General features: G+C 44.2%; 15 protein-coding genes across 15 annotated transcripts; 8 read left to right on the top strand and 7 right to left on the bottom strand.

Annotated features, from left to right (window-relative positions):
* Positions 1–155: 155 nt before the first annotated feature.
* Positions 156–726, bottom strand: RRN10 (Rrn10p; the record flags this gene model as incomplete). The annotated part of the gene is made up of 2 exons (XM_448311.2): positions 156–548; positions 676–726. 2 exons carry the CDS (start codon positions 724–726, stop codon positions 156–158), a joined length of 444 nt encoding a protein of 147 aa, XP_448311.2.
* Positions 727–1210: 484 nt separating this feature from the next.
* GVI51_K01793 (uncharacterized protein) lies at positions 1211–1528 on the top strand (the record flags this gene model as incomplete). Its single annotated transcript, XM_448310.1, has 1 exon — positions 1211–1528. The coding sequence occupies one exon, from the start codon at positions 1211–1213 to the stop codon at positions 1526–1528; it is 318 nt and encodes a 105-aa protein (XP_448310.1).
* A 97-nt stretch (positions 1529–1625) lies between these two features.
* Positions 1626–2972, bottom strand: GDI1 (Gdi1p; the record flags this gene model as incomplete). Its single annotated transcript, XM_448309.1, has 1 exon — positions 1626–2972. The coding sequence occupies one exon, from the start codon at positions 2970–2972 to the stop codon at positions 1626–1628; it is 1347 nt and encodes a 448-aa protein (XP_448309.1).
* Positions 2973–3894: 922 nt separating this feature from the next.
* Positions 3895–4200, top strand: GVI51_K01749 (uncharacterized protein; the record flags this gene model as incomplete). The annotated part of the gene is made up of 1 exon (XM_448308.1): positions 3895–4200. One exon carries the CDS (start codon positions 3895–3897, stop codon positions 4198–4200), a length of 306 nt encoding a protein of 101 aa, XP_448308.1.
* A 209-nt stretch (positions 4201–4409) lies between these two features.
* Positions 4410–5930, bottom strand: SLX5 (SUMO-targeted ubiquitin ligase complex subunit SLX5; the record flags this gene model as incomplete). Its single annotated transcript, XM_448307.1, has 1 exon — positions 4410–5930. The coding sequence occupies one exon, from the start codon at positions 5928–5930 to the stop codon at positions 4410–4412; it is 1521 nt and encodes a 506-aa protein (XP_448307.1).
* Positions 5931–6782: 852 nt separating this feature from the next.
* On the bottom strand, positions 6783–7754 carry NOP1 (rRNA methyltransferase NOP1; the record flags this gene model as incomplete). Its single annotated transcript, XM_448306.1, has 1 exon — positions 6783–7754. One exon carries the CDS (start codon positions 7752–7754, stop codon positions 6783–6785), a length of 972 nt encoding a protein of 323 aa, XP_448306.1.
* A 408-nt stretch (positions 7755–8162) lies between these two features.
* Positions 8163–9095, top strand: TSC13 (trans-2-enoyl-CoA reductase (NADPH) TSC13; the record flags this gene model as incomplete). Its single annotated transcript, XM_448305.1, has 1 exon — positions 8163–9095. The coding sequence occupies one exon, from the start codon at positions 8163–8165 to the stop codon at positions 9093–9095; it is 933 nt and encodes a 310-aa protein (XP_448305.1).
* Positions 9096–9381: 286 nt separating this feature from the next.
* On the bottom strand, positions 9382–10896 carry CDC7 (serine/threonine protein kinase CDC7; the record flags this gene model as incomplete). The annotated part of the gene is made up of 1 exon (XM_448304.1): positions 9382–10896. One exon carries the CDS (start codon positions 10894–10896, stop codon positions 9382–9384), a length of 1515 nt encoding a protein of 504 aa, XP_448304.1.
* A 250-nt stretch (positions 10897–11146) lies between these two features.
* Positions 11147–11809, top strand: ERP3 (Erp3p; the record flags this gene model as incomplete). Its single annotated transcript, XM_448303.1, has 1 exon — positions 11147–11809. One exon carries the CDS (start codon positions 11147–11149, stop codon positions 11807–11809), a length of 663 nt encoding a protein of 220 aa, XP_448303.1.
* A 684-nt stretch (positions 11810–12493) lies between these two features.
* GVI51_K01617 (choline/carnitine O-acyltransferase) lies at positions 12494–14482 on the top strand (the record flags this gene model as incomplete). The annotated part of the gene is made up of 1 exon (XM_448302.1): positions 12494–14482. One exon carries the CDS (start codon positions 12494–12496, stop codon positions 14480–14482), a length of 1989 nt encoding a protein of 662 aa, XP_448302.1.
* A 252-nt stretch (positions 14483–14734) lies between these two features.
* Positions 14735–18484, top strand: OSH2 (oxysterol-binding protein related protein OSH2; the record flags this gene model as incomplete). Its single annotated transcript, XM_448301.1, has 1 exon — positions 14735–18484. The coding sequence occupies one exon, from the start codon at positions 14735–14737 to the stop codon at positions 18482–18484; it is 3750 nt and encodes a 1249-aa protein (XP_448301.1).
* A 487-nt stretch (positions 18485–18971) lies between these two features.
* RPN4 (stress-regulated transcription factor RPN4) lies at positions 18972–20471 on the top strand (the record flags this gene model as incomplete). The annotated part of the gene is made up of 1 exon (XM_448300.1): positions 18972–20471. The coding sequence occupies one exon, from the start codon at positions 18972–18974 to the stop codon at positions 20469–20471; it is 1500 nt and encodes a 499-aa protein (XP_448300.1).
* Positions 20472–20942: 471 nt separating this feature from the next.
* GPM2 (phosphoglycerate mutase family protein GPM2) lies at positions 20943–21902 on the bottom strand (the record flags this gene model as incomplete). The annotated part of the gene is made up of 1 exon (XM_448299.1): positions 20943–21902. The coding sequence occupies one exon, from the start codon at positions 21900–21902 to the stop codon at positions 20943–20945; it is 960 nt and encodes a 319-aa protein (XP_448299.1).
* A 665-nt stretch (positions 21903–22567) lies between these two features.
* On the bottom strand, positions 22568–23770 carry GPD1 (glycerol-3-phosphate dehydrogenase (NAD(+)) GPD1; the record flags this gene model as incomplete). The annotated part of the gene is made up of 1 exon (XM_448298.1): positions 22568–23770. One exon carries the CDS (start codon positions 23768–23770, stop codon positions 22568–22570), a length of 1203 nt encoding a protein of 400 aa, XP_448298.1.
* Positions 23771–24639: 869 nt separating this feature from the next.
* On the top strand, positions 24640–26088 carry RTK1 (putative serine/threonine protein kinase RTK1; the record flags this gene model as incomplete). The annotated part of the gene is made up of 1 exon (XM_448297.1): positions 24640–26088. One exon carries the CDS (start codon positions 24640–24642, stop codon positions 26086–26088), a length of 1449 nt encoding a protein of 482 aa, XP_448297.1.
* Positions 26089–26291: the final 203 nt, after the last annotated feature.

Raw genomic sequence — 26291 nt, 5'->3', positions numbered from 1 at the left:
ATCGCAAGAAAATTTTTCAAAAAAGAAGGACTGCTGATCCGGAAACAATGTTGCACGGGCGAGTCTAAGGAAGGTATAGCATTAGCATTAGCATTAGCATTAGCATTAGAATAATATACAAATGGTAGGGGGGAGCCCTAGTCTATACAGTCAGGTTATATATCCGTTGGGTTCAGTCTGTAGTCTATGTGCTTGGCGACAGCGTCCGCACTGTCCCCGCTCAGGTACTCCTCGACCCACTGCTCAATCAGCAGCCCCAGCGTGATCATGCTGGTCTCGTCGAACCTGTTCATCAGCTGCGGGTACTTCGCCAGAATCAGCTGCGTCGCGTAGTAGTGCACCACCCGCAGGTCTATGCGCGGCACCACGTCCCCGGAGAACACACCGGCGGCTCTGTCCCCGCGGCTCAGCAGCTCGAGCTCCTGCCGGGTCTTGAGAGGGATCGGCACGCAGTTGCCGATCCTATCCGCAAGCACTTCATCGGCACTGACAGCCTTGCCGTGCTCTAAAATAAGATCGCTGCAGGCGTCATACACAGTATGATCCATCTTTGGTATACATCAGTAGCAAGATATGGGACATCTATTGAACAGTTGCAAAAAAAAATTGTGGTCTTGATAATCCCAAAGCCCATTGAAGGGCAGGATAATGCCACCGCGACTGCAGGTAGGTAACCACGGGACCAGTGCCATCCCGACCGCCTCCATCACGGGTCACCTTTGCCATCGCTGGATGAAACTCCCCTAACGGCGGTGAAGGTGGGCCCCCCTCCTAGGGAGGGTAGACCGTAGCTACGTTGCCGGCCCTAGAGGACACTGGATTACTCACAGCGCCAGCAGGGGCCACGAACGCCCGCAAGGATCGATTGGTTGGATGAACCGAGACACGTCCCTGGGTGGCTCGCCTTCCCCACAGGGGGGAGACGACTGCAGTTCACGGGAAGTCACGGTGCAGGAACAGGCTGGGCGAGCCCAGCTTGCTCCTTTGCCCCCACCGAAACGGTGTAATAATTAAAGGCGTGCCTCCGCGTCTGGCCGTAGGGTTCGAACCCAGACCAAAATTCCCAAGGAGAACAATTCCACTAAATAGCCATTACAGCCTAATTTAACTCGTGATTGAAACTTGTAGTAGTGTCTGGGTATGTATCTTCGTACGTCCCGCATAACTAAAATCAAAAGCTTTCTATAATAACTGTGCTATATTACAATGAATGCACTGTATTAAAAAGAGAGACGCTCAGCCGAATAGACACTGCTACGCAAATGATATGGGCAAGAATGAGCTAGAGGAGGATGTTAGGAAGCTGTCGGAGGCTATGGACCAGATAGCCAAGCTGGTTATAGCCACAGGTGTAGTGAAGAAGCCACAGGACGGATCACAGGAACCGCAGGGACCTCAGGTGCAACCGCAGATGCAAACACCTAAGAAGAAGAAGAAAAAGAAGAATAAGATACATTGCTCTTATTGTAATGAGGTAGGGCACACTAGGGCTAGGTGTCCCAAGAAACTGGGGTTGATAGATATATGAACAGGCTCTTGATGTATCTTAGGAAACAACAACTTTTCAAATGTATAGAGAGACACTACGTATACTTTAAATATGAAAGAAAAAAAAAGATGGCATTTCATTCTTCTGCTCTTTTCTTTAGGACTAATGGGTGACCAGTCACTCTTAAGTATATGTCCTTAACGTCGTCGGTCATGGACTCGAAATGAGAAGAAGCGTCGTATGATCTGGACAGGAAGATGTTGTCCTTGGATCCATCGTCCTTTGGTTCGAATAGCTCGGCAATGCCCATGAACTTCTCCTCAATAGGGCCCAACAGCTTGAAAGCTGGCTCCAATTCTATGTGTGGCTTGTCAGTCTCGATTATAGTGGAGATGATGGCCAAGTAATGACCCTTGGAACAGACTTGGTGTGCATCAGAGACGACGGCAATGTATATATCGTTCTTTCTACCGACTTGACTTTGTGGGACAATGATCTGTAAAGAGTCAGCATTGCCTGTACCAGGGACTGGGTGGTTTAGTATGCAAATTGCCCTGATCACTCTTTGACCAGTAGACTTGCATCTGTCAGGGAAATAGGTTGGATCAGCAATCACTAATGGAGCCTTGAACTCACCTAGCTTGGTCTTGACACCGGCAAACTTCTTATCTGTGTCGCTGTATAGCACTTCCTCGATAGGTGTGTCTAGCATGTACGTACCACCGTAGATAGCGGATAAACGTGCAAACCCTTGTGGTAGTTCACCTAAACCGTACATAGGGTACAGGTATGGCGACTTACCGTAACGGGCCACACTTTGGCAGTACAGAAGGATTCTTTCGTAACTTGGTCTTGCTGGTTGTTGTAGATAGTCGTCATTGGTCCATAGAGCCATGGCGTGACCAATGAATTCTTTTGTCGAGTTACCTAGACCGAACTTATAGTACACTTCATCCATAGTGTTCTTGTCTAGATCCAAACCTTGGTGAGTGCTGTTGTCATCCTCCTTGTATGAGCTAATCCATTCCAAGAACTTCTTCATTCTACGTTTCTCAAAGATACCCATCAATGGCGATGAGATTGCCTCTACTTCATTGGCAGGCACTTTGTAGATTTTACCTTGCTTGAACACATAGGAGCCAGAAACTTGCTTGAAATCAACATATCTAGTAACATCAGTGTGTACCAGTATGTTAGTCAATTCACCATTGGCCATCAAAAATTTGGGGATCAGATCAACATTCCAGTCCCTATCCTTACCAAACTTAGCCTCACGGTCCTCCTTAGATAATGGATTCTGCTTAAACTTGCTGTACAGTTGAGAAAGAGTGATAGAGGCAGCTTCACCACCATAGTGGTCTTGCTTGTCTATGTGCAACACTTTCTTTCCTTCAACAGACAAGAGACCAGACAGTATACACTCTGTGATACCTGTCCCTAGGACAATGACGTCGTAATCTCTATCAATGGTTTCTTGATCCATGCTTTATCTTTGCTTTTCAATCTAATAATTCTTTGGTATGCTTGACCAATTCAGTGACCTAATGCAAAAGAGATCAAAGGACGTTCTTATACAGTCCCCTCGAACTTCATCTGCACCATTATGTTCCTTTGTTCTTTCGCTTGTCGTATCCCTGCCCTCCACTTTCTGCCCAACTTTTTTTTTCCCTAGCAGTTACCCGTAATACCATGATAAAGAGATCAATGTTGGTGAAAGACAAATTGTATTTATTGAGTGTTAATGAAGAGGTTATCATATGGTCATATGTACATGGATATGTAGAAGAAAATTCAAGGTATTTTTTGGTACTACTTATGTATTCAATTTGTGGCTGTACGTGTCAAGATTTAATTAATAAGAAGCTGAAGGGGAGACTAAAAACACAAACCTAAATTATTATTTTTTGTTTTTTTTCCTTTATTCTATGGGATATTGTTTACATTGGTAATATGTTGGTTGTATTTTTTAGAATAGCATCTAATAATGTATACCTGAATCTTGACAATATATAAAAATGTTGAATTTACCGAAATTTAAGTTTTGGGAGTGGATCCATGCATAGCGAAACTGTAATGCAAACTACAATTACGTAAACAGAGTATTGGTCTCTTTATACCGATATTATTACAACAGTATATGATACAAAACTTCACAATATATCTACATATATGTTGTTATTCCTTCAAATAAGTTAGGTCTCTATACGCCACTTATGCTCTTTCTCCTTACTGTTTGCTCCGAGGCACATTCCACAATCTCCGTAAATCCCTATTTCCTAAAGTGCTGATGAGTGACAAATCGACTTCTTGCAGTATAAAAAGTGCTGTCAATCATAGCGAACCCTGATTTTTGAATTCTCAGGCACTTTTATAGATTGCACAGTACTGATCGATCACACTATCGGATGTCCGCTGAACAATACTACGGGAACCAGTACGCCCAGAACCAGTACGTGCACACTAGAGACCAGTACTACTCTGCTCCGCAATACCAACAACCACAGTACTACCAGCCACCACCACAAGGGTATGCACCACAAGGGCAGTATTATCAGGCACAACCACCGCCATACTACCAACCCCCACCACAAGTACGACAACAGCAACCTATCTATGTGCAGCAAGCTCCACCACAGAACGGTAACGAAGATTGTTTGATGGCATGTCTTGCAGCCATGTGTATCTGTCTGACACTTGATCTACTAATATGAAAACTGTGTCAAACAGGCCTTAGCTAAGAAAGTTAAATTATATATCCTTGTGCATCTATTGTTGATTACTTACATAAAAATTCTCAATATAGTCATTAACAATATTTTACTTCCTATTTAACAGAAATTGGATTTGTTTAATTGCTATATCATCACGTTATTAAATTGTTGTCGTGGACACTCCCCCCTCATGCTAACAAAATATTTCATTAGAAATATACTTCTCTCATCTTACCCTTAGAGCGTATCTGATATTTACAGTTATCTGCTGGACAAACCTTGGGAGCAAAATTATCAGGATGAGACGCACCAAGCTTAACATTTAACGACTTGCCAGCTTTCGTCTTCATCAATGACCTTGCATTCAAGTACCTCCTCCAACATCTGCCACAAAATAGGTGGCCGCAATTAGAGACATAAGTTCGCTTTGACAAATCCCGATCCAGCTCACTAGGCTTACCTAAACTCTGGTATGGACATCTGGACCCATACTTATCCATTAACTCTGCAAAACTCAATGCAAAATCTTCCTTAGATATCCCAGTAAACTCCTCAGGTATCCCGATTCCTAACTCAACTCCACATAAATTGCATACTATCATATCCTCATCGTCGTCATTATTGCTGTTGTCCTCATCATCATTCTCTCTAATAACCTCAGGCGTCGCAAAGGAGGCGCTGTACCCCGGTGGTAACTGCTTAGCTTCCTCGTAAAACTTCTTTTTCTGAGACTCACTTTTCCTAGTATACTCCTTTACCCGTTTGTCCCTCTCAGATTCTTCTCGTTGCTGTATAATATCAATGATACTCTGAGTCTGAGCTTCTTCATCGTCTTCGGAACCTGTTATGGGGGTGCCGTAAACATGATTGTGCATATAAGATGCCATACTCTGCGGAAGCACCGGAAAATTTATGTAACCATTAACCAAATCAGAACCCGATAGACCAGCTAGTTGTCCCAATGCCGCACTTATACGACTCTCTGTCATCGCTCTTGTTCGCCTTCTTGCAGCATTCCTAGCCCTCGCTATTGCCCAATCATTAATCAAAGCAGAACTAGGACGTGAAGGGTAATTTGACGCTGAACTCTGATAGCCACTAGACAGGTCAGGAGTTTCCCATTCATCATCTTGGCTGTCATCAGACTCCGGTACAAACATACCATCATTTCTAACAGGTCTGTAGTTTCGCTGTACTCGTTGATTCTGACGCTCTGCAGGAACTGTTCGCAAGTATCGAAGCTGGTTATTCCTCATCAATCTCTCGAAAGAGCTGCGTACTGGCGCCTCACCGTTTGCAGCGTTAACTATGATCCTCCTGCCACCGGGCAAGTTCAGAGGCACTAGACCATCCGCTAATCGTTCTTCCAGCAGTGTAACTGCATCTTCATCATTATCGCCTGCATTAGGCACTAAATTCCCACCCAGAAATTCTATATCATCACTCGCATCGTGGTGGGCAGCTTCATCATCAAGGTTAATATACGCAACGGGCGTACTTATTTGCCTTCTCGGTACTCTGATATTAGACTGACGAAGTAAAGTCAACTCATCATCATCACCGCCTTCGTCTGCATTAACTGAAGTAACCTCAACAGGCGCACCGCTATTATCCTCCTCGTCCACCACTATGGCAGGCAACGGCCTCACACCCTCATGCTCACTATTAGCGGGCTCCTCGTTATCGCTGTCTAACACTATGACAGGATCTTCCTCACCATCCCGTTTCATCCTTTTCCACAATACAGTATCTATCAAGAAATCAGTAACCTATACACTATTGTCCATCTGATCAACTCTTTTGATCCCCGAAGCAATCCCAGCAATGATGCCTTTTCTCTGTCTCCTCTGGGGCTAACACAAACTTGCTAATAGACAGTTCAACAGTACCTTCCTGCAACGGCGCAAACTATGTGGACTTGTAGGTTTGCCACTTAGAAGCAATAAATATTAGTTCCAACAGAGTGTGAATATGCTTGTTTTTAGGTCCATCGGAGGTCAATTTTCCAAAAGGCCGTTCTGCAGCTAATTTTTCTCCGGCTAACCTGACAAAACCCGCAGGACCGATCGGGGTAATACCAAGGCATTATAATGGTAAGTCTCTCTAATGAAGGCAATATACAGTTAGGAACACTGGGAGTAATTAGATATAATAATTCTTAATAAGATCTATTTTACAAAATATCGTACTGATAATAATATGTTAGATATAAAAAAAGGATGTGGGGGGAAATGTCTAGGAACAAGTTTATGCTAGTAAGCTTTATTCATTTCGAGTAGAGTCCTGTTTGACATAAAGAGAAAAAAAAGTTTCCAAATGTGCAAATTTCTATGCAGTTATTTTTATTTTGATGTGAAAGCTTCAATTGAGATCAGATTGATGACATCGATTCACTTGTGCGATTGGTCCATTCAGGTGCGCATTGCAGGCAGAGAGGATAATGCCAAATCGAACATACTAGCTTTTCTTCTTGAGGAAATATGTAAAACCAAAAAATAAAATGGATATGATAAGTGGGTTTTTAAGAAAGAGGTGATAGTGGAATAAGTAAGAAAAAAAAATAAAGACGGGATGTCCGATCATTATTTCTTCAAACCGCTTCTCATGTATCTACCAATGACGATACAATGGTCTCTTTCGTAAGGTTCTAGAGTCAATTGTTCCAATGGCTTGATCTTTTCTTCACGAAGCTTTTGGACTTCTCTGGCGAACACGGTTTCAGCGTCAACAGTGGAGTCGATACAGTTAGCCTTGATGGAGATGACGACACCACCTTGGTCCTTCAAGAACATGTGGGAGTTCAAGGCGATGATACGGGCTTGATCTGGTTGGGCGACATCCGCGAAGACGGCGTCGACCATACCGACCAGCATTCTGTATTTCTGTGGATGTCTGGCATCTTCTATGATTGGGATGACGTTTGGTCTCTTCTTGGCCATGGAGATCAATTCTCTACCTGGTCTGTGGGAAAACTCGACAGCGTAGACGACACCTTCTGGGCCGACGACATCGGAGACGTGGGAAACGGAAGTACCGGAAGCAGCACCTAGATATAGAACCTTCTTACCTGGGGCGATGAACAGCTCGTCTAGACCACCCATGATACCAGCGGCCAACTTAGATCTGAATGGGTTCCAAACACGGTACTCGACCTTGGTTGGTGGGACACCGTCCTCCTTGGATGGCTCCTCAACGGAGACTCTCTTTTCACCGTAGACGGACTCACCTGGAGCCATGTTCTTGGTAACCAAAAGATCTTCCTTACCTCTGGCAATGTAGACACCGTCGTGCTTGTGTGGCTCAATAACAACCTTGGCACCACCTTTAGCACCTCCACGAGCACCTCCACGGGCACCACCTCTTGGACCACCGCGGGAACCGCCTCTTGGACCACCACGGGAACCACCACGGCCACCGAAGCCACCACGAGAACCACCACGGGAACCACCACGGCCGCCGAAGCCACCACGGGAGCCACCACGGCCACCGAAGCCACCACGGGAACCACCTCTGCCACCACGGGCACCACCTCTAGATCCTGGTCTGAATGACATAATGTATATAAGTTAACTTGTCTGTTTGGTAACGATTTGTCAAGTTTTCTTGTATAATGGTTCTTATAGCAGGGGACAATAGAACTGAGCTAAAGAACTACTACCAGTAATATATATAGCATGAAAAATTTTCGAAGCTCATCTCATCGCAAAGTAAATGAAATTTTCGCAGAAAAAAAAAAAAAATTTTTTTGGAAATTTTTCAGAATCGTGTGCCTATGTACGTGGAAACCATGTGTACACGTTCAGAGGGATATCCAATTTCCTGGGCAATAAGCATTCGGGGAGGAATTCTTTCCCAGGGATAAACAATACGCCATATAAGTGGTGGCTAGTACTTGGCACTTCGGATACACTGGGAGGTTTTACTGTACAAGGCTGGAAAACAAAGGATAAAAAGGTAAAAGAATGCTGGTTACTATTAAGCCACGGTCGAAGGTCCTCAAGGAGACGAAGGTTAATCTTTCTGAGAGCTCTACTCTGGAGCAAGTTTTGATTGAAGTCTCTAGAAACAACCGGAACATCAGCAAGAACAGGCTGAGATTGACCTATGCGAAGGAGAACAAGCAATTGCCCATCCTGGATGACAGCTACTTCAAAGGGCTGGACTCTGCGACCACTGAGTTGTACGTGAAGGACCTCGGTCCTCAAATCAGCTGGAGACTGGTGTTTGTGTGTGAGTACATCGGCCCCATCATTATCCACACTTTGCTTTACAGGCTGTCTCAGAACCAGTCTGTGATCAGCAAGTTCCACAACTCCAGCGTCCACAGAGACCCATTCTTGTACTCCCTCATTTACTGGCTGAACACCATCCATTACACCAAGAGAGTCCTCGAGTCCCTTTTCTTGCACAAGTTCTCCCAGGCCACCATGCCATTGTTCAACTTGTTCAAGAACTCCTCCCATTACTGGATTCTAAACGGCTCCATTACAGCATCTTACTTCGGTTACGGGTTCTTGATCGGTAACGACACTTTGCGTCCAGTATATGAGTTCCTGCACTTGGAGAAAGTTAATACTCTGGTGACTTTGTTCCTGATCAGCGAAGCCTGGAACTTTTACATCCACTTGAAGTTGCGTCTGTGGGGTGACTTGCAAAAGAAGCAAGGAAACACCACTAAACGTGTGCCATTGAATGAGGGTATCTTCAACGTCCTAGTGGCTCCAAACTACTCTTTTGAAGTCTGGAGTTGGATCTGGTTTGCATTCATCGCAAGATTGAACATCTTTGCTTTGATCTTCCTCGCAGTCTCCGCTACTCAAATGTACCTATGGGCCCAAAAGAAGAACAAGAAGTACAACACAAGAAGAGCCTTCTTGATTCCTTTCATATTCTGAGGTTTATGTAGCCTATATCTGAATACCAATTCATTTCACCTAAATATAAATACTTATCTGGTTGTAACAGTTTAACAAATTGATATACATTCCCTTATCATGTGTTCTACCTTTAAACTATATACTCCTTTATATAACAAGTATATCACAACAGAAATAACATGCAAAAATTAGTACAAACCAATATGAAATAAGTAAAATAACAAAAAATTATTATATATATGCAATATTGCTGGCCGTATCAGAACCAGCATCCTCCTTCCTCTCCATTCATGAATTAGCAAGCTTACGCAATTAGCATGACTTCCTCATCAGAACTTGCTGCTTCACTAGCTGTGTCAGACACATCTTCATCGGTTAACTCACCTTCTGTACTCTCTCCAGCACCAACGTTTAGTTCATTAAAGAATGCACTCCTCAATAACTCATCAGCTGAACTTCTCTTACTGGGATCCAACTTAAAACATTGTTCTAACACTTGGAAACACCAAAAATGGTCAGACCATATCTCCTTTTGATATTGTTTCAACTGCATCATCTTTTCGTTATCATTATCCTCTTCGATCTGTGATGGAAGATGTGGCTCTATCGAGTGGCCTTCTTCTATTTCATATTTTAAGTATGAATGTGTCTCAAAGGCTATACTGTACTCTGGAAACGTTCCGGCCTCACACTCTTTATCTAAGAGCTCGTAGACAAACTGTTTCAGCCCATGCTGGAATGGCTCTTCTCGCAGATTCTGAACACCAGCAACCTCAAAGCCCAGGCCATGGATTGCTGCACATTTTTTCATTGCTTTCCAACCAAACAAATTGCAGAGCTCCAACAAAGAATCAGTGTCGTCTAAACTTTGAAAGAGTGGGAATCTCCTGGATAATAAACTCAACAGAATTACACCTACTGACCATATATCTATCTTCGTCGTCTGCGCACCACATTTCATTAACACTTCAGGAGCACGGAACCCCCTAGTACCTGCTCTATTGGCTCTCTTAACTCTCCGCGTCTCATTCTTTGGATAGCCCTTTGTTAGATCAACCCCATTAGCGTTGCCCAATTGAACAACTTTACCATTCTGGATAGTAATAAGTGGGTGTGTGGCACTAGGTATAGTGGTATCCTTGGATTCTCTCATGATGCAAGGGCAAAAGAGTTCCTGGTTTCTATAATCCTTCATTGCAAATGCCGCGTCATCATCCTTTGCTGTTGGGAACGCCATCTCAGCTCCATGGGTAATGATATCACTTTGCATTTCAGCCAGACCAAAATCAACTAGCACACCTCTTCCGATCTCTGGGTTATATAAGAAGTTGGTTGGCTTGACGTCTCTGTGAATAATCCCTTTCGAGTGCACAAAACTTAGCGCCTGTAAGAGTTCCCACATATACATCTTGATACCCTTTATCGGAAGGTCTCGATAACAGTTCCGGAACTCCTCATGAGGGTAGTATGGAAGCACCGCCATTACCTGATCCCTGACCCGCATAGCATCACACAACGGCGCCACCCGTACACACCCAGTCAAAATATACAGCAAGTTCAGCTCGTTATAGATTCTCTGCGGCGACGACGTAACGTAGATCTTCTTCAGCGCAACATACTTCGAGTCCTTATACCAGAAGTGCGAGCCATACTTCCGCGTCACCTTCCCTTGTAGATCCTCAGCCTTGTACACACTAGAGAATGTACCTTCACCTATCTTGTCTATCAGCCTGTACTGATCCCGCAACGGCGGCACCTCCTCATAAACCTGCTCTATTTCCTGCTTGATCTCCTCAGGAATCTCATACTTGCCAACCATCGCTATCCGCTTGCCCCAGCTGCTCTTCCTGCAATCAAAAGTGGATTCCAAGCTACTTGGCACTAGTTTGGCTTTATAGTTCAAATCAATTTTTCATGACATTTTGACGCGTCGCGTGAGAAATTAAAGATTATTTGACAAACTTCCAATGAACTTTCTATTGAAAGTATAACTTCGAGCTGTAGTTTTGGGGGGGGGACCTTTTAGCTATCATTATCCCAAACCTAAGGTACTAGAAGAAGAGTCCAAGATGTTGGCTATTGCTGTTCTGTTTTTGTCCCTGGTCGGCGCGAGCCCATTGACATTTGAGTTGTTGAAAGGTGAGAGACAATGCTTCCACACGCTAACTACAAGAACAGACTGTTCTATTTCCTATTACTACGAGGTGCTCAGCGGTACTGGTAACGATCTGAATGTGCAGTATGAGATCTTTGAGCCAGGTAACCTACACGAGCCAATTGTGAACAGGAACAACGAGCACAAGGGCCACTGGTCGTTCCCTGCCAAGCACCGCGGTGAGTACACATTCTGCTTTTATGGTGGTAAAGCCCACGACAAGATCGTCGAGCTGGAAATCACTTCTGAGTGTGGCAATGTTGCTAGCGATGTTAGAAGCCAGAGAAGAAACTTCAGAAAGAATCAAAGAGGTATCGAGGACAAAGGTGAGAGCAAGCAATTGAAGACCAAGTTGGAAGACTCTATTGATAAGATCGAGAGACAGCTGTACTCCTTGGAGAACAGCTTGGGCTACTACAAGACCAGAAACGATAGAAACCACGCTACTGTCCGCTCCACCGAGAAGAGAATCACCGCCTTCTCCTTCTACGGTATCCTATTGATCATCGGTATGAGTCTGGGCCAAATTGCCGTCCTACAATGGGTCTTTAAGGAATCCAGAAAGCAAAAAGTATAATCTTTACAAGGTATAATTTACAAGTTACAATCGACAATGCACCTTCTTTGCCGGATCACTCACATTAACGACCATTATCTTCCATCCAGTTCAAGACTTTATATTATATAGTACATAGAGCATCTCTCTGATGAGAAAACAAATGAATAGATTTTGCATGAGATAATCTCAACATAGTTTGAAAAATGTGAAGGTAACAATCAGCACCATCAATAATGCCCGGTAACGGTCATTGTGCAATCGCAATGTCCACTCTGCGTTTTTTGTCTTGCTCATCGTCAACCCATTGTTTTGATCACTCGAGTTCCTGCTTAATTCAACGGAATTTTGGCAGTTGACTTCTTAAAAAGATTCTGTCCGATGAGTAATCGCCAGTCAAGTGGAAGCTGTGGACTTTTAAAATATCGCAAACATTGGACAACTCTGCTACTGAGATCTCTCTCTCATGGGTGTATATGTGTGTGAGTGCATCGGAATATTAGTTGCGGTTAAAACCTTAATTTGCCATGACCTTTAATAGGGTATATTCAAAGTACCTTTAAATTGAGATTTGAATTGCAATGAGACATATATATATATATAATTATTCACAATTGCACAAATGGCTCCATATGTTCCATGGGATTGTTCATGTTGTAGCTTTCCATATCCATCACCAAGCTTATTAAAATTACACTGTAAATAATGACTGTAGGCACCGAGGAAGAGTACAAGAACTTCCAGACATTGGAAAGGCTTCCTATACCTCCTCTAGAGGCCACCCTCAAGAGATACATTGACAGAACTGAACCACTGCTGGGTAGTGAAGAAGCACAGAAGACTAAAAAAGTAGTCTACTCAGAGAGTAACCTCGAGGTATTGAGCTATTTGCAGGATAAATTGTTAGAGTACGAAAACTGGCTCGCTACTTTTGAACCCCAGTCCTCATACATTGAACAATTCTGGTACAATGCCTATTTGATGTATGACTCTCCAGTGGTTCTTAACGTTAACCCATTCTTTGAGCTTGAAGATGACCCTACACTTGATTATTCGATGCGCACAGGTGTATTCCAGGAATACACATTGCAAATTAAAAGGGCATCCCGAGTGGTAACATCTGCATTGCGTTTTGCGAGTCAGATCAGGAATAATACATTAAAGCCAGATATTTTGCGGAATGATGTACCGCTGTCTATGGACCAGTACCAAAAGTTGTTTGGCTCGAGCCGGATCCCGCCAAAACCTAAGCAGCAGTCGTGCCATTTACAGACCGACTCTACGTCTCACCACATAGTTATCATGTACAAAGGTAGTTTCTACTGGTTTGATGTCCTGGATTGTCAGAATGAGCTCATATTTCAAAGCGCCGAAGAGATAGAGTGGAATTTGTACTCCATAATTATGGATAGAGAGAGGCTAAACAAGGAAAACCACAAAGGATTCTTGGAAATGGGTATTCTGACTACAGAGAGCAGAAGAACTTGGGCCAACATCCGTGAACACATACACAAGCAGGACTCTCGGCAAAATTGGCAGAATTTGAAGATTATAGACAGCGCTCTATTTGTCCTATGTCTTGATGACTACGAGTCACACCTGGATGATCCAAACTCTTTGTTAAAATTGTTTCTAACAGGCACATCTGAGATAGATTTCAATAGTCCTTTCGAGATTGATGAGTACGTGCATGCACCAAAAAACCTTCAGCGAGGAACATGCATCAACAGATGGTTTGACAAGTTACAGATCATAGTCACCAAATGCGGTAAAGCAGGTGTGAACTTTGAGCACACTGGTGTAGATGGCCATACAGTGCTGCGACTAGCGAATGAGATATACACTGATGCAATTACAAGCTTTGCACAGACAGTCACTTCAAGAACGCCGAGGACCTTGCCACAAGCAGACAGTAACCTGATAACAGTGCCTAGAAAGCTGGAGTGGCTGAAAGACGAGTATCTGTGCAGGGCGGTGCACTTTGCAGAAGTGAAATGTACAGACTTGATCTCCCAGTATGAGATAGAGAGTCTCGAGTTTGGAGGCTATGGTTCAGCGCGGATCAAGAGCGTTTTCAAGTGCTCACCAGATGCATTTGTACAGCAGATGTTCCAAGTAGCGTTCTATGCACTTTACGGTACATTTGAAACCATATATGAGCCCGCAATGACGAAGACCTTTCTTAATGGGCGGACTGAGGCTATACGACCAGTGACTCATGACTCGATCAAATTTGTCAAATCCGTGTTCAACCACAGGAGCACGGACACTGAGCGTATAGATCTTCTGCACAGAGCATGCCAGGAGCACACGCGCATCACGAGGGAGTGCTCCATGGGGATGGGCCAGGACAGACACCTCTATGCGTTGCAATGCATATGGCAGAAACTACAAGCTGAGACGCCAGACGACCCCATCACACACTCGACACCACCGATCTTCGAAGACAACGCATGGCACAAAATTAACAAGAACATCCTGAGCACTTCAAACTGCGGCAGTCCTGCACTGAAATGGTTTGGGTTCGGACCTGTGGACAAGGACGGGTTCGGCATTGGATACATTATCAAGGACAGCAAGATCAGTGTCACAGTGTCCTCGAGACACAGACAGACAGCACGGTTCATCACCATGCTGGACAGAGCACTTAACGAGCTGGACACCATATTCAACAGGGCACCAAAGACTATATAGTTTCAATACACCCGACCATTGTAAATAATATGATAATTTGTATATGTGATAACATCCGACATCGTATACGACTGCGTGAATATTTGCATCGGAGACTGCTGTGGGAAAAGGGGACTTCGCTCTTCCGAGAGCACGCTTACTGATGCTGAGCAAATCCCTTGGAAGGGGGAGAGCAAAAGTATATAAGAGAACCAATTGGCGTTTTGCGAAGGCATTCGGGGTCTCCACCAGGGCTAAACGCAGACGTTCGAGATGGCCACGCACGATGTTGGTGTTACTCTTCGCAAGAGTAGGGTGAGCAAGCCCATGCTGAAGTTGAAGCTTTTGCAAGCGATGACTGGTGGTTCTTTCAAGGAGTTGCATGATATGTTGCAGAAGGAGTTTGTTCCGTATGATGACCCTAGTGTCATGGAGGTTTCCACGCTATTGCTGCACTATGCGGTCCAGGTTGCTCCTATTGCGCTGATCAAGGAGATAGTCAGGGACTATGTTGTACGTGACCCGTTCCACTTGGGGTTGCATAAGACACCAGAAGGTGATATTACTGTGAATTTGAACATAAACTACAGGGACTATAACGGTAACACGCCGTTACATTTGGCTGCATCGCAGTCCAGGGTTGATGTTGTTAATTTCTTGATGGAGTTGCCTGACATTAACGATACAATTGTAAATAATGCAGGTCAGGAACCGATCGATATGTGTAAGACTCTGGATATTGTAGCTGCAATGCAGAACAAGAGAGACGAATATGTGTCTCAGGTTGCGCAGGATCTTAGAGATGCCTTTGACAGAAGAGATTTTGACAAGTTGGAACAAATTTGGAAAATACAGAGAAACGAGGAACTACTCGATATTAACGGACTTGATCCTACCTCAGGCGACACTGTACTACATGAATTCGTTAAGAAGAAAGATGTACAGATGTGCAAATGGCTAGTTGACCATGGGGCAGATCCACTACGGAGAAACGCAAAGGCTCTGTTACCAATTGACTTGCTTGGCCCTACCTCACCAAGTAAACACCAGGGCTCTTCCTCTGAATTAAGAAACTACATAGAGACAGTCACAAGAGACAGAAATGTCGTCAACGTCTCAGAGACCGATCATCAAACCCATGCCCCAACTTACAAAGGCCAATTGAAAAAATGGACTAACATAGCGAAGGGTTTCCAGACACGATGGTTTGTGCTCTCTGAAGATGGATATTTAAGATATTACAAGAACAGGCCAAAGGAAGGCAGTTCTCCTCGTGATAAAGTTCATTTATCTAAATGTCGTCTTTTCTCCAATAGCCATGAAAAGGTCAAATTTGAGCTATTGATTGGCGACCAGGGTAGATGGAGACTAAAAGGTACTAATCCAGCTGAGGCAAAGAAATGGATTGCCGCTATCCAAGCAGGTATAAGTTACGCAAATGCAAAACACTCACAGAAACAACCTTCCAATAGATCCGTTATTTCGGGTAGCGCCAATGAAGGCCAATCCAGAAGTGCTCCATCTCTACAACCTGCTAAACCAAATAGAAGTCGTGCCAATAGTTCTACGTCTCAAAGGATTAGCCAAGTTCAAAAGGGATTGAAACCCCCTGTCTTAGGAATTTCAACTGATCATAGCAACTATGGCAGTAACGCTAGTGATGCAGAAAGTGTTGTTGGTAGCTTGAATATCAACACTAACAGACTGCGTCGTGACATGTCTCCGTTGACCCCAATGTCTAACTCTCTGAATTCTCCAATTTTGAAAGACGAAAGTTTTAACAGTCCAACCTTAGAGTCGCTATTAGGTAAGGATAAACTGAATGCCATTGATCCATATGCCAAAGATTCGGACGAAGACATTGATGAGATATTAGTGAAGCCCATAGATCCTGATGAAGAATACTTGAAAACGCAATATGGTCCATTTATTGAGAACCTTAATGTATATAAGAAGACAATATCTATGCAATTGGCATCTGTGTTGGAAGTATTAGACACCGCTGACATTTCCTCTTCCGACCTGTCGACTTTGAGAGGGACTATCCAAAATACTGTGGACACATTCAACAACTTGGCCAAGTTGGGTGCTGAGAGAGACAGAAAGTTAGTTCAAATAATCACTAAGCATAGAGATGTCAACAATGTATGGATTGACTCCGTCAAGGAGCTGGAACTAGAATTAAACAAGAAAGAAGACCTGTTAGAAGCATTAACAAAGGAGCGTAGACACTTAAGAAAGGAATTAAACCAAGAGCTACAAGAAACCGCTGATCAGGACAATAAGATGATTAAAAGAGCTTCTACTGTAATTTCCAGGTTCCTAAATGTAACCAAATCTGTTGTTGAGGATGGCAACGGTGACGAGTTCTATGACGCAGAAGAGTTGATAGACGAAATTGGTTCCATTCCAGATACCACCCCGGGCGAGATGTCTGAGGCTAAAGAAATGCGTGAGCAAATAAAAACCATGGTTCCAGAACAACCCGCTGAAAGCAAGGTCGAACATGAAGAAACATCTGAAAAGAAAGAGGTAGAACAGGCTGAAACTAAGCCAGCTCTTGAACAGAAAGCTATCAGCAAAGAGCAAGAAAAGATGGAAGCGATCAAAGAGCAAACATCCAAACCAACCGACGAAGAGAGTACTTTGCGAGAGACTGCGACTTCTACCGCTAGTGTCAAAGGTGAATCGAACGAAATAGAGCTGCAAAGAAAGCTGTTTGCCAGCTCGAAGATGAAATCCCAAACTGAGTCTCAGAAAGCGAAGGAGAAATTGTTGTTGGAGGAAGGTTCATTCTTTGGTTATGATGAAGGTGTGAGAAAGAGATTGAAGCTGGATGAAGATGATAGGCCTAAGATCAGTCTGTGGGGTGTGCTTAAGTCCATGGTCGGTAAGGATATGACCAAGATGACATTGCCTGTGGCGTTCAATGAACCAACGTCTTTGCTGCAGCGTGTTGCCGAAGATTTAGAGTACTCCGAATTGCTGGACAAAGCTGTGCAATTTGAGGACTCTACGCTAAGATTACTGTATGTGTCCATCTTTACTGCGTCCGCGTATGCGTCTACGACCAAGAGAGTTGCGAAGCCCTTCAATCCGCTGCTTGGTGAGACATTTGAGTACGCCAGACCGGACAAGCAGTACAGGTTTTTCGCGGAGCAAGTCTCTCACCACCCACCTATCTCTGCCACGTACACCGAGTCCCCCCGCTGGGATTTCTGGGGTGAGTCATACGTCGACACGCACTTCAACGGTAGACAGTTCAACGTCAAGCACCTGGGGCTGTGGTACATCAACCTGCTACCGAACAGCACTGACCGCAAGGAGCTGTACACGTTCAAGAAGCCCAACAACAACGTCATCGGTATCCTGGTGGGCAACCCGCAAGTGGACAACTACGGTGAGGTGGTGATCACCAACCACACCACGGGCGACTACTGTAAGCTGTACTTCAAGGCGCGCGGCTGGCGTTCGTCGAGCGCGTACGAGGTGAAAGGTGAAGTGTTCGACAAGGACAACAAGAAGCACTGGGTGCTGGGCGGCCACTGGCACGACTCCATCTACGCCAAGCACGTCAACGGCAAGGACAAGGACGAGATAGCGCTGGACCACAAGAAGACGCACACCGCGACGGAGCCCACCCGCGACGGCAGCAAGTTCCTGGTGTGGAAGGTGAACCCTCGACCAGACGCTCCTTTCCACTTGACCCCATTTGCCATCACCCTGAACGCCCCACAGAAACACCTGATCCCATGGCTCGCACCCACGGACACCAGACTGAGACCCGACCAGCGCGCCATGGAGGACGGCCAGTACGACCTCGCCGCCGAGGAGAAGCACCGCGTCGAGGAGAAGCAGAGAGCAGCCCGCCGCACCCGCGAGGAGCAGAACATCCAGTACAAGCCGCTCTGGTTCACCAAGGAAACCCACCCGGTAACAAAGAAGCCATACTGGAAGTTCCACGGAGACTACTGGCAGCAGCGTAAGAACCACCAGCTCAAGGGCAAAGCAGACATCTTCTAGGTATTATATACTATATACCATATACCATATACCATATACTATAACTATCAAACTATGTGCAGTATGGCGAAGTCTATCAGGGATTACTAAAACTCCGTGGACTGTTACTTCCGTGGAACAGCGAAGAACACACAAGAAGCTAAAAGAATAAATCCACAGAAACACCCGCACACTCAGAACTGGAAAAAAATTGCTTTTTTTTTTCTTCTCACTTCGTTGTTGAGCCTCTCAAATTACGCAAGAAAGCAGCTGGAAATGCACAGAAACACGCGCAGGGAAGGTCTAGATCAGAAACATCAAGCCCGTAGATCTTCCTGAATGGTTGAGGGCTGTGCGGGTGATTCTGTGGACCCTTCCTGCTAATTTCTGGCTTTGGGGGGGGGGGGGGGGGAGACCCCCCCCAAAATGTCCGTTCAATATATAAAGGAGCACTGGTGGCGGTGGTGGCAATTCTATTAAAACTTTCCTCTCGAGAGCGGTAACGAGGATGACGTCTATAGATTTGGGACTGAAGAGGACGCTGACGGATGTTTTGGAGGATGAGCTGTACAATATGCGGTTGCGGGAGCAGGAGACGGCGCAGGAGCAGCTTGATCTGCGGGAGGCCGGGAAGGTGCGGCAGGTGCAGTTGCAGCAGCAGCAGATGTTCAGCCAGTATGCTGACCCGAGTGTGACGATGATGTCGGGCGATGTGGCGTGTGAGGGTGTGCTGAGTACAGCGCCAGCGAACTTACTGGCGAACCCGGACATACGGCAGGCGCCAGCACCCCAGGCGCAGGCTCAGATGCTGCAGGTGAACCCGGAAGTGCTGATATCGTATGCTAACAAGAACAGCGCGCATATGAACGTGTCTGCGGTGGACGACAAGCTTAATAGGGGCCTGGTAGACGAGAACTCGTACTACGACGATGTGGACTATAGCAGCATGAACGCCAAGATGGCGGACTGGCAGCTGGACGATAACGTCGCTATGCTCGACAACAACGATGCGCGCCTGATATTCGACAACGAGTTTGCCGACGACGATGACCTGAGTGACGACGAGAACTTGTTCGACGAGGGTCTAGAGAACTACCACAACGAACTCGTTTCTTCCAACTCCCCCATAGAATCCCTGGATGTCGCTGAACACAAGGAGTCCGTAGACGATAGACTACGGAAATACCACCTAGACAACATCCAGAACATCCTAAGCAAAACATCAACTAACGATAAAGATATACTGCAGATAAAACTACCTTCAGATTTCACAACTACCAACCTACATAGCACAAACCCATCTGGTCTGATTGAAGATCCATCTCAGCTGGTTCTAGGGAGCTCTAAGAAGATTACCGAGGATACCCATGTAGAGGAGGAGAGCAAGAACTTACCAGACTTAACTGAATTAACCTCAGCCACAGAGATCGAAGACATCCTGCTGGCTGTGGACTCAGACGACGATGACTTATACACCAAACCTATTGCAAAACAAACCACAAAGAAAGATAACTCAAAACCGGTTGAGAAGACAGTTGTAGAGAAAACTTCATCGGTTACCAAGGCTGGCTCTAACCACAGCAGAAGCACATTGGCTAGACCAACTGCTCACGCACGTAAGTTGAGTTCTTCAAGAAAGCAAGCTCCAAAGGTCTACAACCCAAAGACTACAACGAAGAGCACTCACACCCATTCCAAGAACAACGCAACACATGAAGCTTTTGTTTGTGAGCTGGTAAACAGTGTAACAAATGAGGTTTGCGGTGCGCAATTCTCTAGAACTTACGATTTAACCAGACACCAAAACACCATTCATGCCAAGAAGAGGTCCATTTTCCGTTGCTCTGAGTGTATCCGTGCCCTGGGTGACGAAGGTTTTCAAAAGACTTTCTCAAGATTAGATGCACTAACAAGACATATTAAGGCTAAGCATGAAAATTTGTCCCTGGAGGAACGCCAACAGGTTACTAAATATGCCAAGTCTAACATCGGATTTGTCACTGCATAAATACCCCCAACATCATTCAAATTTCTTTTAAAATTTCGGATACATCATTATAATTTTTTTTTTATGTAAATATGGCAACTACATATTATTCGGTCACTTTTAAGATATATTCTAACGCATTATGAAAATATAGAAATTATAAATTTAATAATTATTAACTCTCATACAACTTAGAAAAATAACTTTTGATAATGTTGAGTTTAATCTTTGTCAGTGATCAGTAGATGCCCTAAATATTAACTTCCGGTGCAAAAGCTAAAACTGCAGTCAATTGTTTGTAAGCTTTTTGTTGAAAAATCATATAATATATAATAAATTAAAATTTTTTTATACCCAAATTATTAAAAGTCTATACATATAATCTCAAGTTAAATATCGTTCTCATTATCATTAAGTATTACGGTCTCTCATTTATCGATTAAAATAATTAAACGTTATAATTGTTTTCTGATTAATCAGATTAGTGAGGACCTAAGGGTTTTCTTCAAAACCTTCCTTACGCACTTTTTCAGCATTGATCTTAGCAAGCTCAGGGTCCAGGTAGTATTTTCTTAAAAACTTGAAGTTGTTCGTCTTGTCCAATTCTATAACCAATGGAATACCATTTGGAATGTCAACTCCTTTGATATCTTCATCAGAAACACCTTCGAGAATTTTCAACAGGGATCTAACAGAGCTACCGTGACCAACAATTAGACAGGAGTCAAGATCAAATTCTTTAGCCACTTTCAAGATAATCTCGTCAAGGAAAGGTTCTAATCTAGCCACCACATCAGAAAGGGACTCTGAGTACGGTAGCTTAATATTCTGGTTTAGTTCTTCTAACTCGTATTTCAATGACCTGTTGGGTTCTTTGAACTCATAACCAGTGGCAGCACCTAAGTCATGTTTCTGAATCATCTCTTTCTCGAGATCAACTTCTGGTGGCCTGCCGTTATAGTCTCTTCGAATGTACATGTACTGTTCTTCACCATATTCTTTCAAGACTTTTGGCTTTCTTTGCCCCTGCCAAGCACCGTAGTGTCTTTCATTGAGCCTCCATGTCCTCAATACAGGGATTTCATTACTTATAGGGTTCTCTTCCTTCTCACTCAACAGATAGCTTCTTATCTCAGCCAATGTATAGATATAGTCAAATACCACAAACACGGGATTATTGAATTGACCACTTACCTCGTCTTTCTTCCCCAATTGCAGCTCATTGAGGATAACATCCATAGTTTGCTCGGTTCTGAGCAGTCTGGAAGTAAAACCGATCTGAGGCAACGTAATACCATTGCTCTTACAATGCTGAGCAATCAATTGACCAGCATTCTTGGCCTGGGAACGCCCTTTATCGGTCAATTTAGCATCAATCCACCCACAAAAGATATTCTCATGGTTCAAATCACTCTGCCCATGCCTCAATATAAACAACTTTAGCGTCGACATGGCTGCGTGCTCCACTTGTAGCAGTTGTAGAAGTGGCTATCAATAGAAATGACTCTTCTTATAAGTCCTTATATTCCTTTGCCTTCCCATTGTTTGCCCGGTTTGTCGTCCGTTTTAGTGGGATTCCAGTCACTTTTTGCAGAAATTTTCTGGGATTCCACTTGCGATGAGCTTCGATTAGTGAGTAAGAATATATTTGGGCTTATACGTGAATTTATACACTTGCTGAACCTTCTACATGAGATGAATATGGAGATGGTGAAAGTCTGACTATAATGGGGTTTATGACATTAGACAGAAAGACAGAACGTTAGAGAGACGTTTTACTAAAACTAAAATTAATGAGGGTTTCCTAACCTTTTAATAAAAAAACATATAGTACAAATCATTTTTTTTGAGCGATTGCTGGCATTCCTACCTATGGCTGCTCTTTTGTAAGCTTCTGTAGAAAACTACCATAGTAATTTGCAAGCCTCAAGTGTATTCGTAGTCAAAACTAGGTTTGCCTTCTAATTTTAATGCATTTGGGACATTGCAAAGAATTTCATAGGAATAGGGCAACAATTCTTCAAAAAATTATTAATGGAGGGAAATAATAAAAGATAATAAAAGTGAGTTAAAACTGGGTTATAACAAAAATTTTTTTTTGAGTATATTTTTAAATCTCAATCAGCGATGCATTCCAATTCTTCGATCATATCTGGCAAGTTCTTCATTGGGACGTTGTTGTAAACAATTTGGTAGACTGCTTCGAACAATGGGAACTCATGAGTCATCTCACAAGTCTCCAACCATTCGTGGACTTCTTTACAAGTAATGATACCCTGTGCGGACTGGCCATTTAGTAGTTCCTTTTCGGCATCGAGAGCAGACTTACCGGTCTTGGCCATATGCTTAGCAACTCTGACGTTTCTACCACCGGAGCAAGTGGTAATTAGATCAGCGACACCTGCAGATTCTTGGTAGTAAGTTTGAACTCTGGATTCTGGGAAGAACATTTGGCCGAACTTGATGATTTCACCTAGACCGACTCTTTGAATTGCGGCAGCAGCGTTGTTACCCCAGCCTAGACCCTCAACAAACCCACAACCCAGAGCAACAACGTTCTTTAGAGCACCTGCAATGGAGATACCTGCAACATCTTCGATAACATTGACATGGAAGTATGGTCTGTGGAACAGAGCCTTTAGCAACTTGTGGTCAACGTCCTTTCCTTCACCTCTGAAGTCCTTTGGAATGTGGTAAGCAACGGTAGTCTCAGACCAGTGCTCCTTTGCGACTTCTGGGGCCAAGTTAGCACCGGATAGTGCACCACACTGTATTCCCAACTCATCGGTCACATAAGAGGACAAAAGCTGTACACCTTTCTTGCCAACTTCAAAACCTTTCAGACAAGAGATGGCTCTGACGTGTGGCCCGACGTGGTTCTTCAAGTTTGACACAATACGGGGCAAGAACTGGTGAGGGATGTTGAAGATCAGTATGTCGGCACCTTTCACTGAGTCGATCAGGTTTGGGTTAGCGACCAGGTTCTCAGGCAGCTTGATGTCAGGCAAGTACTTGACGTTCTCGTGCTGCTCATTGATAATCTCAGTCAGGTTCTTGCCGTCGATCTTCTCTTCGAACACCCACATGTCCACACGGGACACAAACAGGTGTGGGTTCAAAGCAGTGTTCTCAGCAACAACTTTGGCAATAGTGGTACCCCAGTTACCGGAACCAATCACGGTGACCTTGAATGGGTGCTCAAGGGCTTGCAAAGACGTGGTGGATGGCTGAGAGCGGCGCAGCGAGATGTCGTCGTTCTTTATAGACTCATTCAAGATATGAGAGGTCTGGTTCAACCTGCCAGCAGCGGAGTTAGACATGTCTTTATACAGGTGTAGCGATGTTTTTTTTTATGGGGTCTGTCCTCAATAATAGAACTAAAATACCAAAGAATTTGAAGTGCGAGGAAAGAATCAGTGTAAATAGTCTTAATATATATCCTCACACCAGCCAAAGACACTAGACTAGTGAAAGAGGGTCTTCCCAAGACCCCACACTTGTAAACCGGAACTGACTAATCCCCGAAGAGATGATGCAAGTTCCAGTTGCAACTAACTGCTAGTTGTAACTGGGCAGTGCAAAGATGGCAGTGCAAAATGGCAATGCAAATAGCAATGCTAGAGACTGTGCAGTGCAGAATGTGCTGATAAGAGAGCAGTGATGGCTGTTCCAATAAGAATCCGTCGCATGATCCTGTGGGCAAGGCAGTGATAAAACAAAAGTCAGTGATAACTCGTCGTGTGACGAACTTGGAATTCCACTTTAAGATGGCAGGGCATCCAGAGGGCCTGCAATTCCGGTTTTAGTTCTCGCAAATTGCGATATATATCGTTGTCGACACATTCGTGGTCGATACGATTGAGGTCGATGTATTCGTGGTCTAACACTGTGGCCGTGATCAGTACGTCGTGGTCGATACCGATCGCACATATACTTCCCGTTGCATTATGCCCTTTCGCAATGAGTTGTTACAAACGTTGCAACTTGCAACCAGGGCTCGAAGAGTATAAGTACTTGCATGTGATCCTGGTCTTTAAAATGACTTCTCCCACAAACTCGAGACTTCTTCCTCCCTTCAACTGTGTATGGGGTTTCTTTATTAGAGTAGGATTATGAGTAATCGTGTTACAAAAGTGGGCTCTTGCTGCAAAAGAAGGCAAAAGTAGGACAGTATATATATGGACCAGACATGGTTTCTTTTATAAACGGCACGGACAGGCTGCCAGGGTCGTCTTCTAGCTCTTCTCTCAGTGGGAGGAAGTCATCGCTGAGGAAACTGTTCTTTCGATCCTCTGATGAGATACCCAGCATCGCACCGAAGAGCTCCAGCATACATCTGAACCCGACCACGTCCACGCCAGTATCGAGCGAACATAGGCCCTTCCCACATAACTTACATAGTCCTCTGAACTATACCACAAGACAGCTGTCACAGAGACACACCTCATCGGCATCTCAGCTCGAGATGTTACACCCAGTAGAAGCACTGATGCATAGGAAACTGCCGGAGACATGGCCCGACATCCCAACTGTGCATGAACCACAGGAAAAGAAGAAACAACCGCCCTTGAAAAGGTTCCTGAAGAAGTTCAATAGCTCCTCGAATAGCTCCAGCACCGATGACTCTTACAACGCAAGCTCCTCGATGGTTACCCCCGTGACATATAAACAAACTGTGCTGACGGACTACGTGGATACGCCCATGGAGCTGATTCACAAGTATGGCATCCCAGGAAAGAAGATCGGCGAAGGCGCATCGGGCTCAGTCTCGATAGTTAAGAAGAGCAATGGGCAGCAGTACGCCGTAAAGATGTTTAGAACTTCGCCTAACTCAACACAGGAGCAGATAGAGAAATACTGCAAGAAGATCACCGCAGAGTTCTGCATGGGCTCCACATTACACCATGCCAACGTTATAGAGACATTCGACATAATACGGGAGGGCAACAGCTTGCTGATGGTAATGGAATATGCTCCTTACGACTTCTTCGACCTGGTAATGACCAACACAATGTCCCCGGATGAGATATCCTGCTACTTCAAGCAGCTATGCCATGGCGTAAATTACTTGCATGCTATGGGCATCGCACATAGGGACTTAAAACTTGACAATTGCGTGGTCACCAATGATGGCATATTAAAATTGATAGATTTTGGCAGTGCTGTTATATTTCAATACCCATATGAGCGAAACATAGTTAAAGCAACAGGCATAGTGGGCTCTGATCCATACCTTTCGCCAGAACTGCTTGAGATGAATCATTATGACCCTAGGCTAGCAGATGTTTGGTCCTTAGCGATTATTTATTACTGCATGACCTTGAAAAGATTCCCATGGAAGGCACCAAGAAAGCAGTTCAACTCATTTAGATTGTTCTGTGAAGATCCAGATGATGAGAACGATTTCAGCAAGGGCCCCATGAAGGTTTTACGACAATTACCTTCATATTCAAGAGACCTGATTGGCAAGATGCTCGAGTTAGAAGTAAAAGATCGTTATTATTTAGAGCAAGTCATGAAACATGAATGGTTTCAAAGCATAGAAGTATGCATAGCAGACTCAAAGGGCGAATTACTGTACAAACCTAAGACACACATACACCACTTGGAGACTGAATTAAAAGTCTCTAATACATGATGATTATTAAGAATATCCTGTGACCTGTAACAGAGGAAACAAACAGCAGGCATTTATGCTCTGAGAAGCATCATTCAGGTAACAAGTAAATAGACACCAAAAATACAATGCATTCCAATGGCCTTACATACTCACCAAGTGTGTTCTGGCTCTTTGGACTATTTTGTCATGACTCAAAGCACATTAATTGATCGAGTACATAC

The sequence above is a fragment of the Nakaseomyces glabratus genome, chromosome K (genome assembly GCF_010111755.1).
Source record: "Nakaseomyces glabratus chromosome K, complete sequence".
In the NCBI taxonomy this organism is placed as follows: Eukaryota; Fungi; Ascomycota; class Saccharomycetes; order Saccharomycetales; family Saccharomycetaceae; genus Nakaseomyces; species Nakaseomyces glabratus.
Note: the sequence above shows the minus strand (reverse complement) of the source record. Positions and strands in the feature narration are given on the sequence as shown.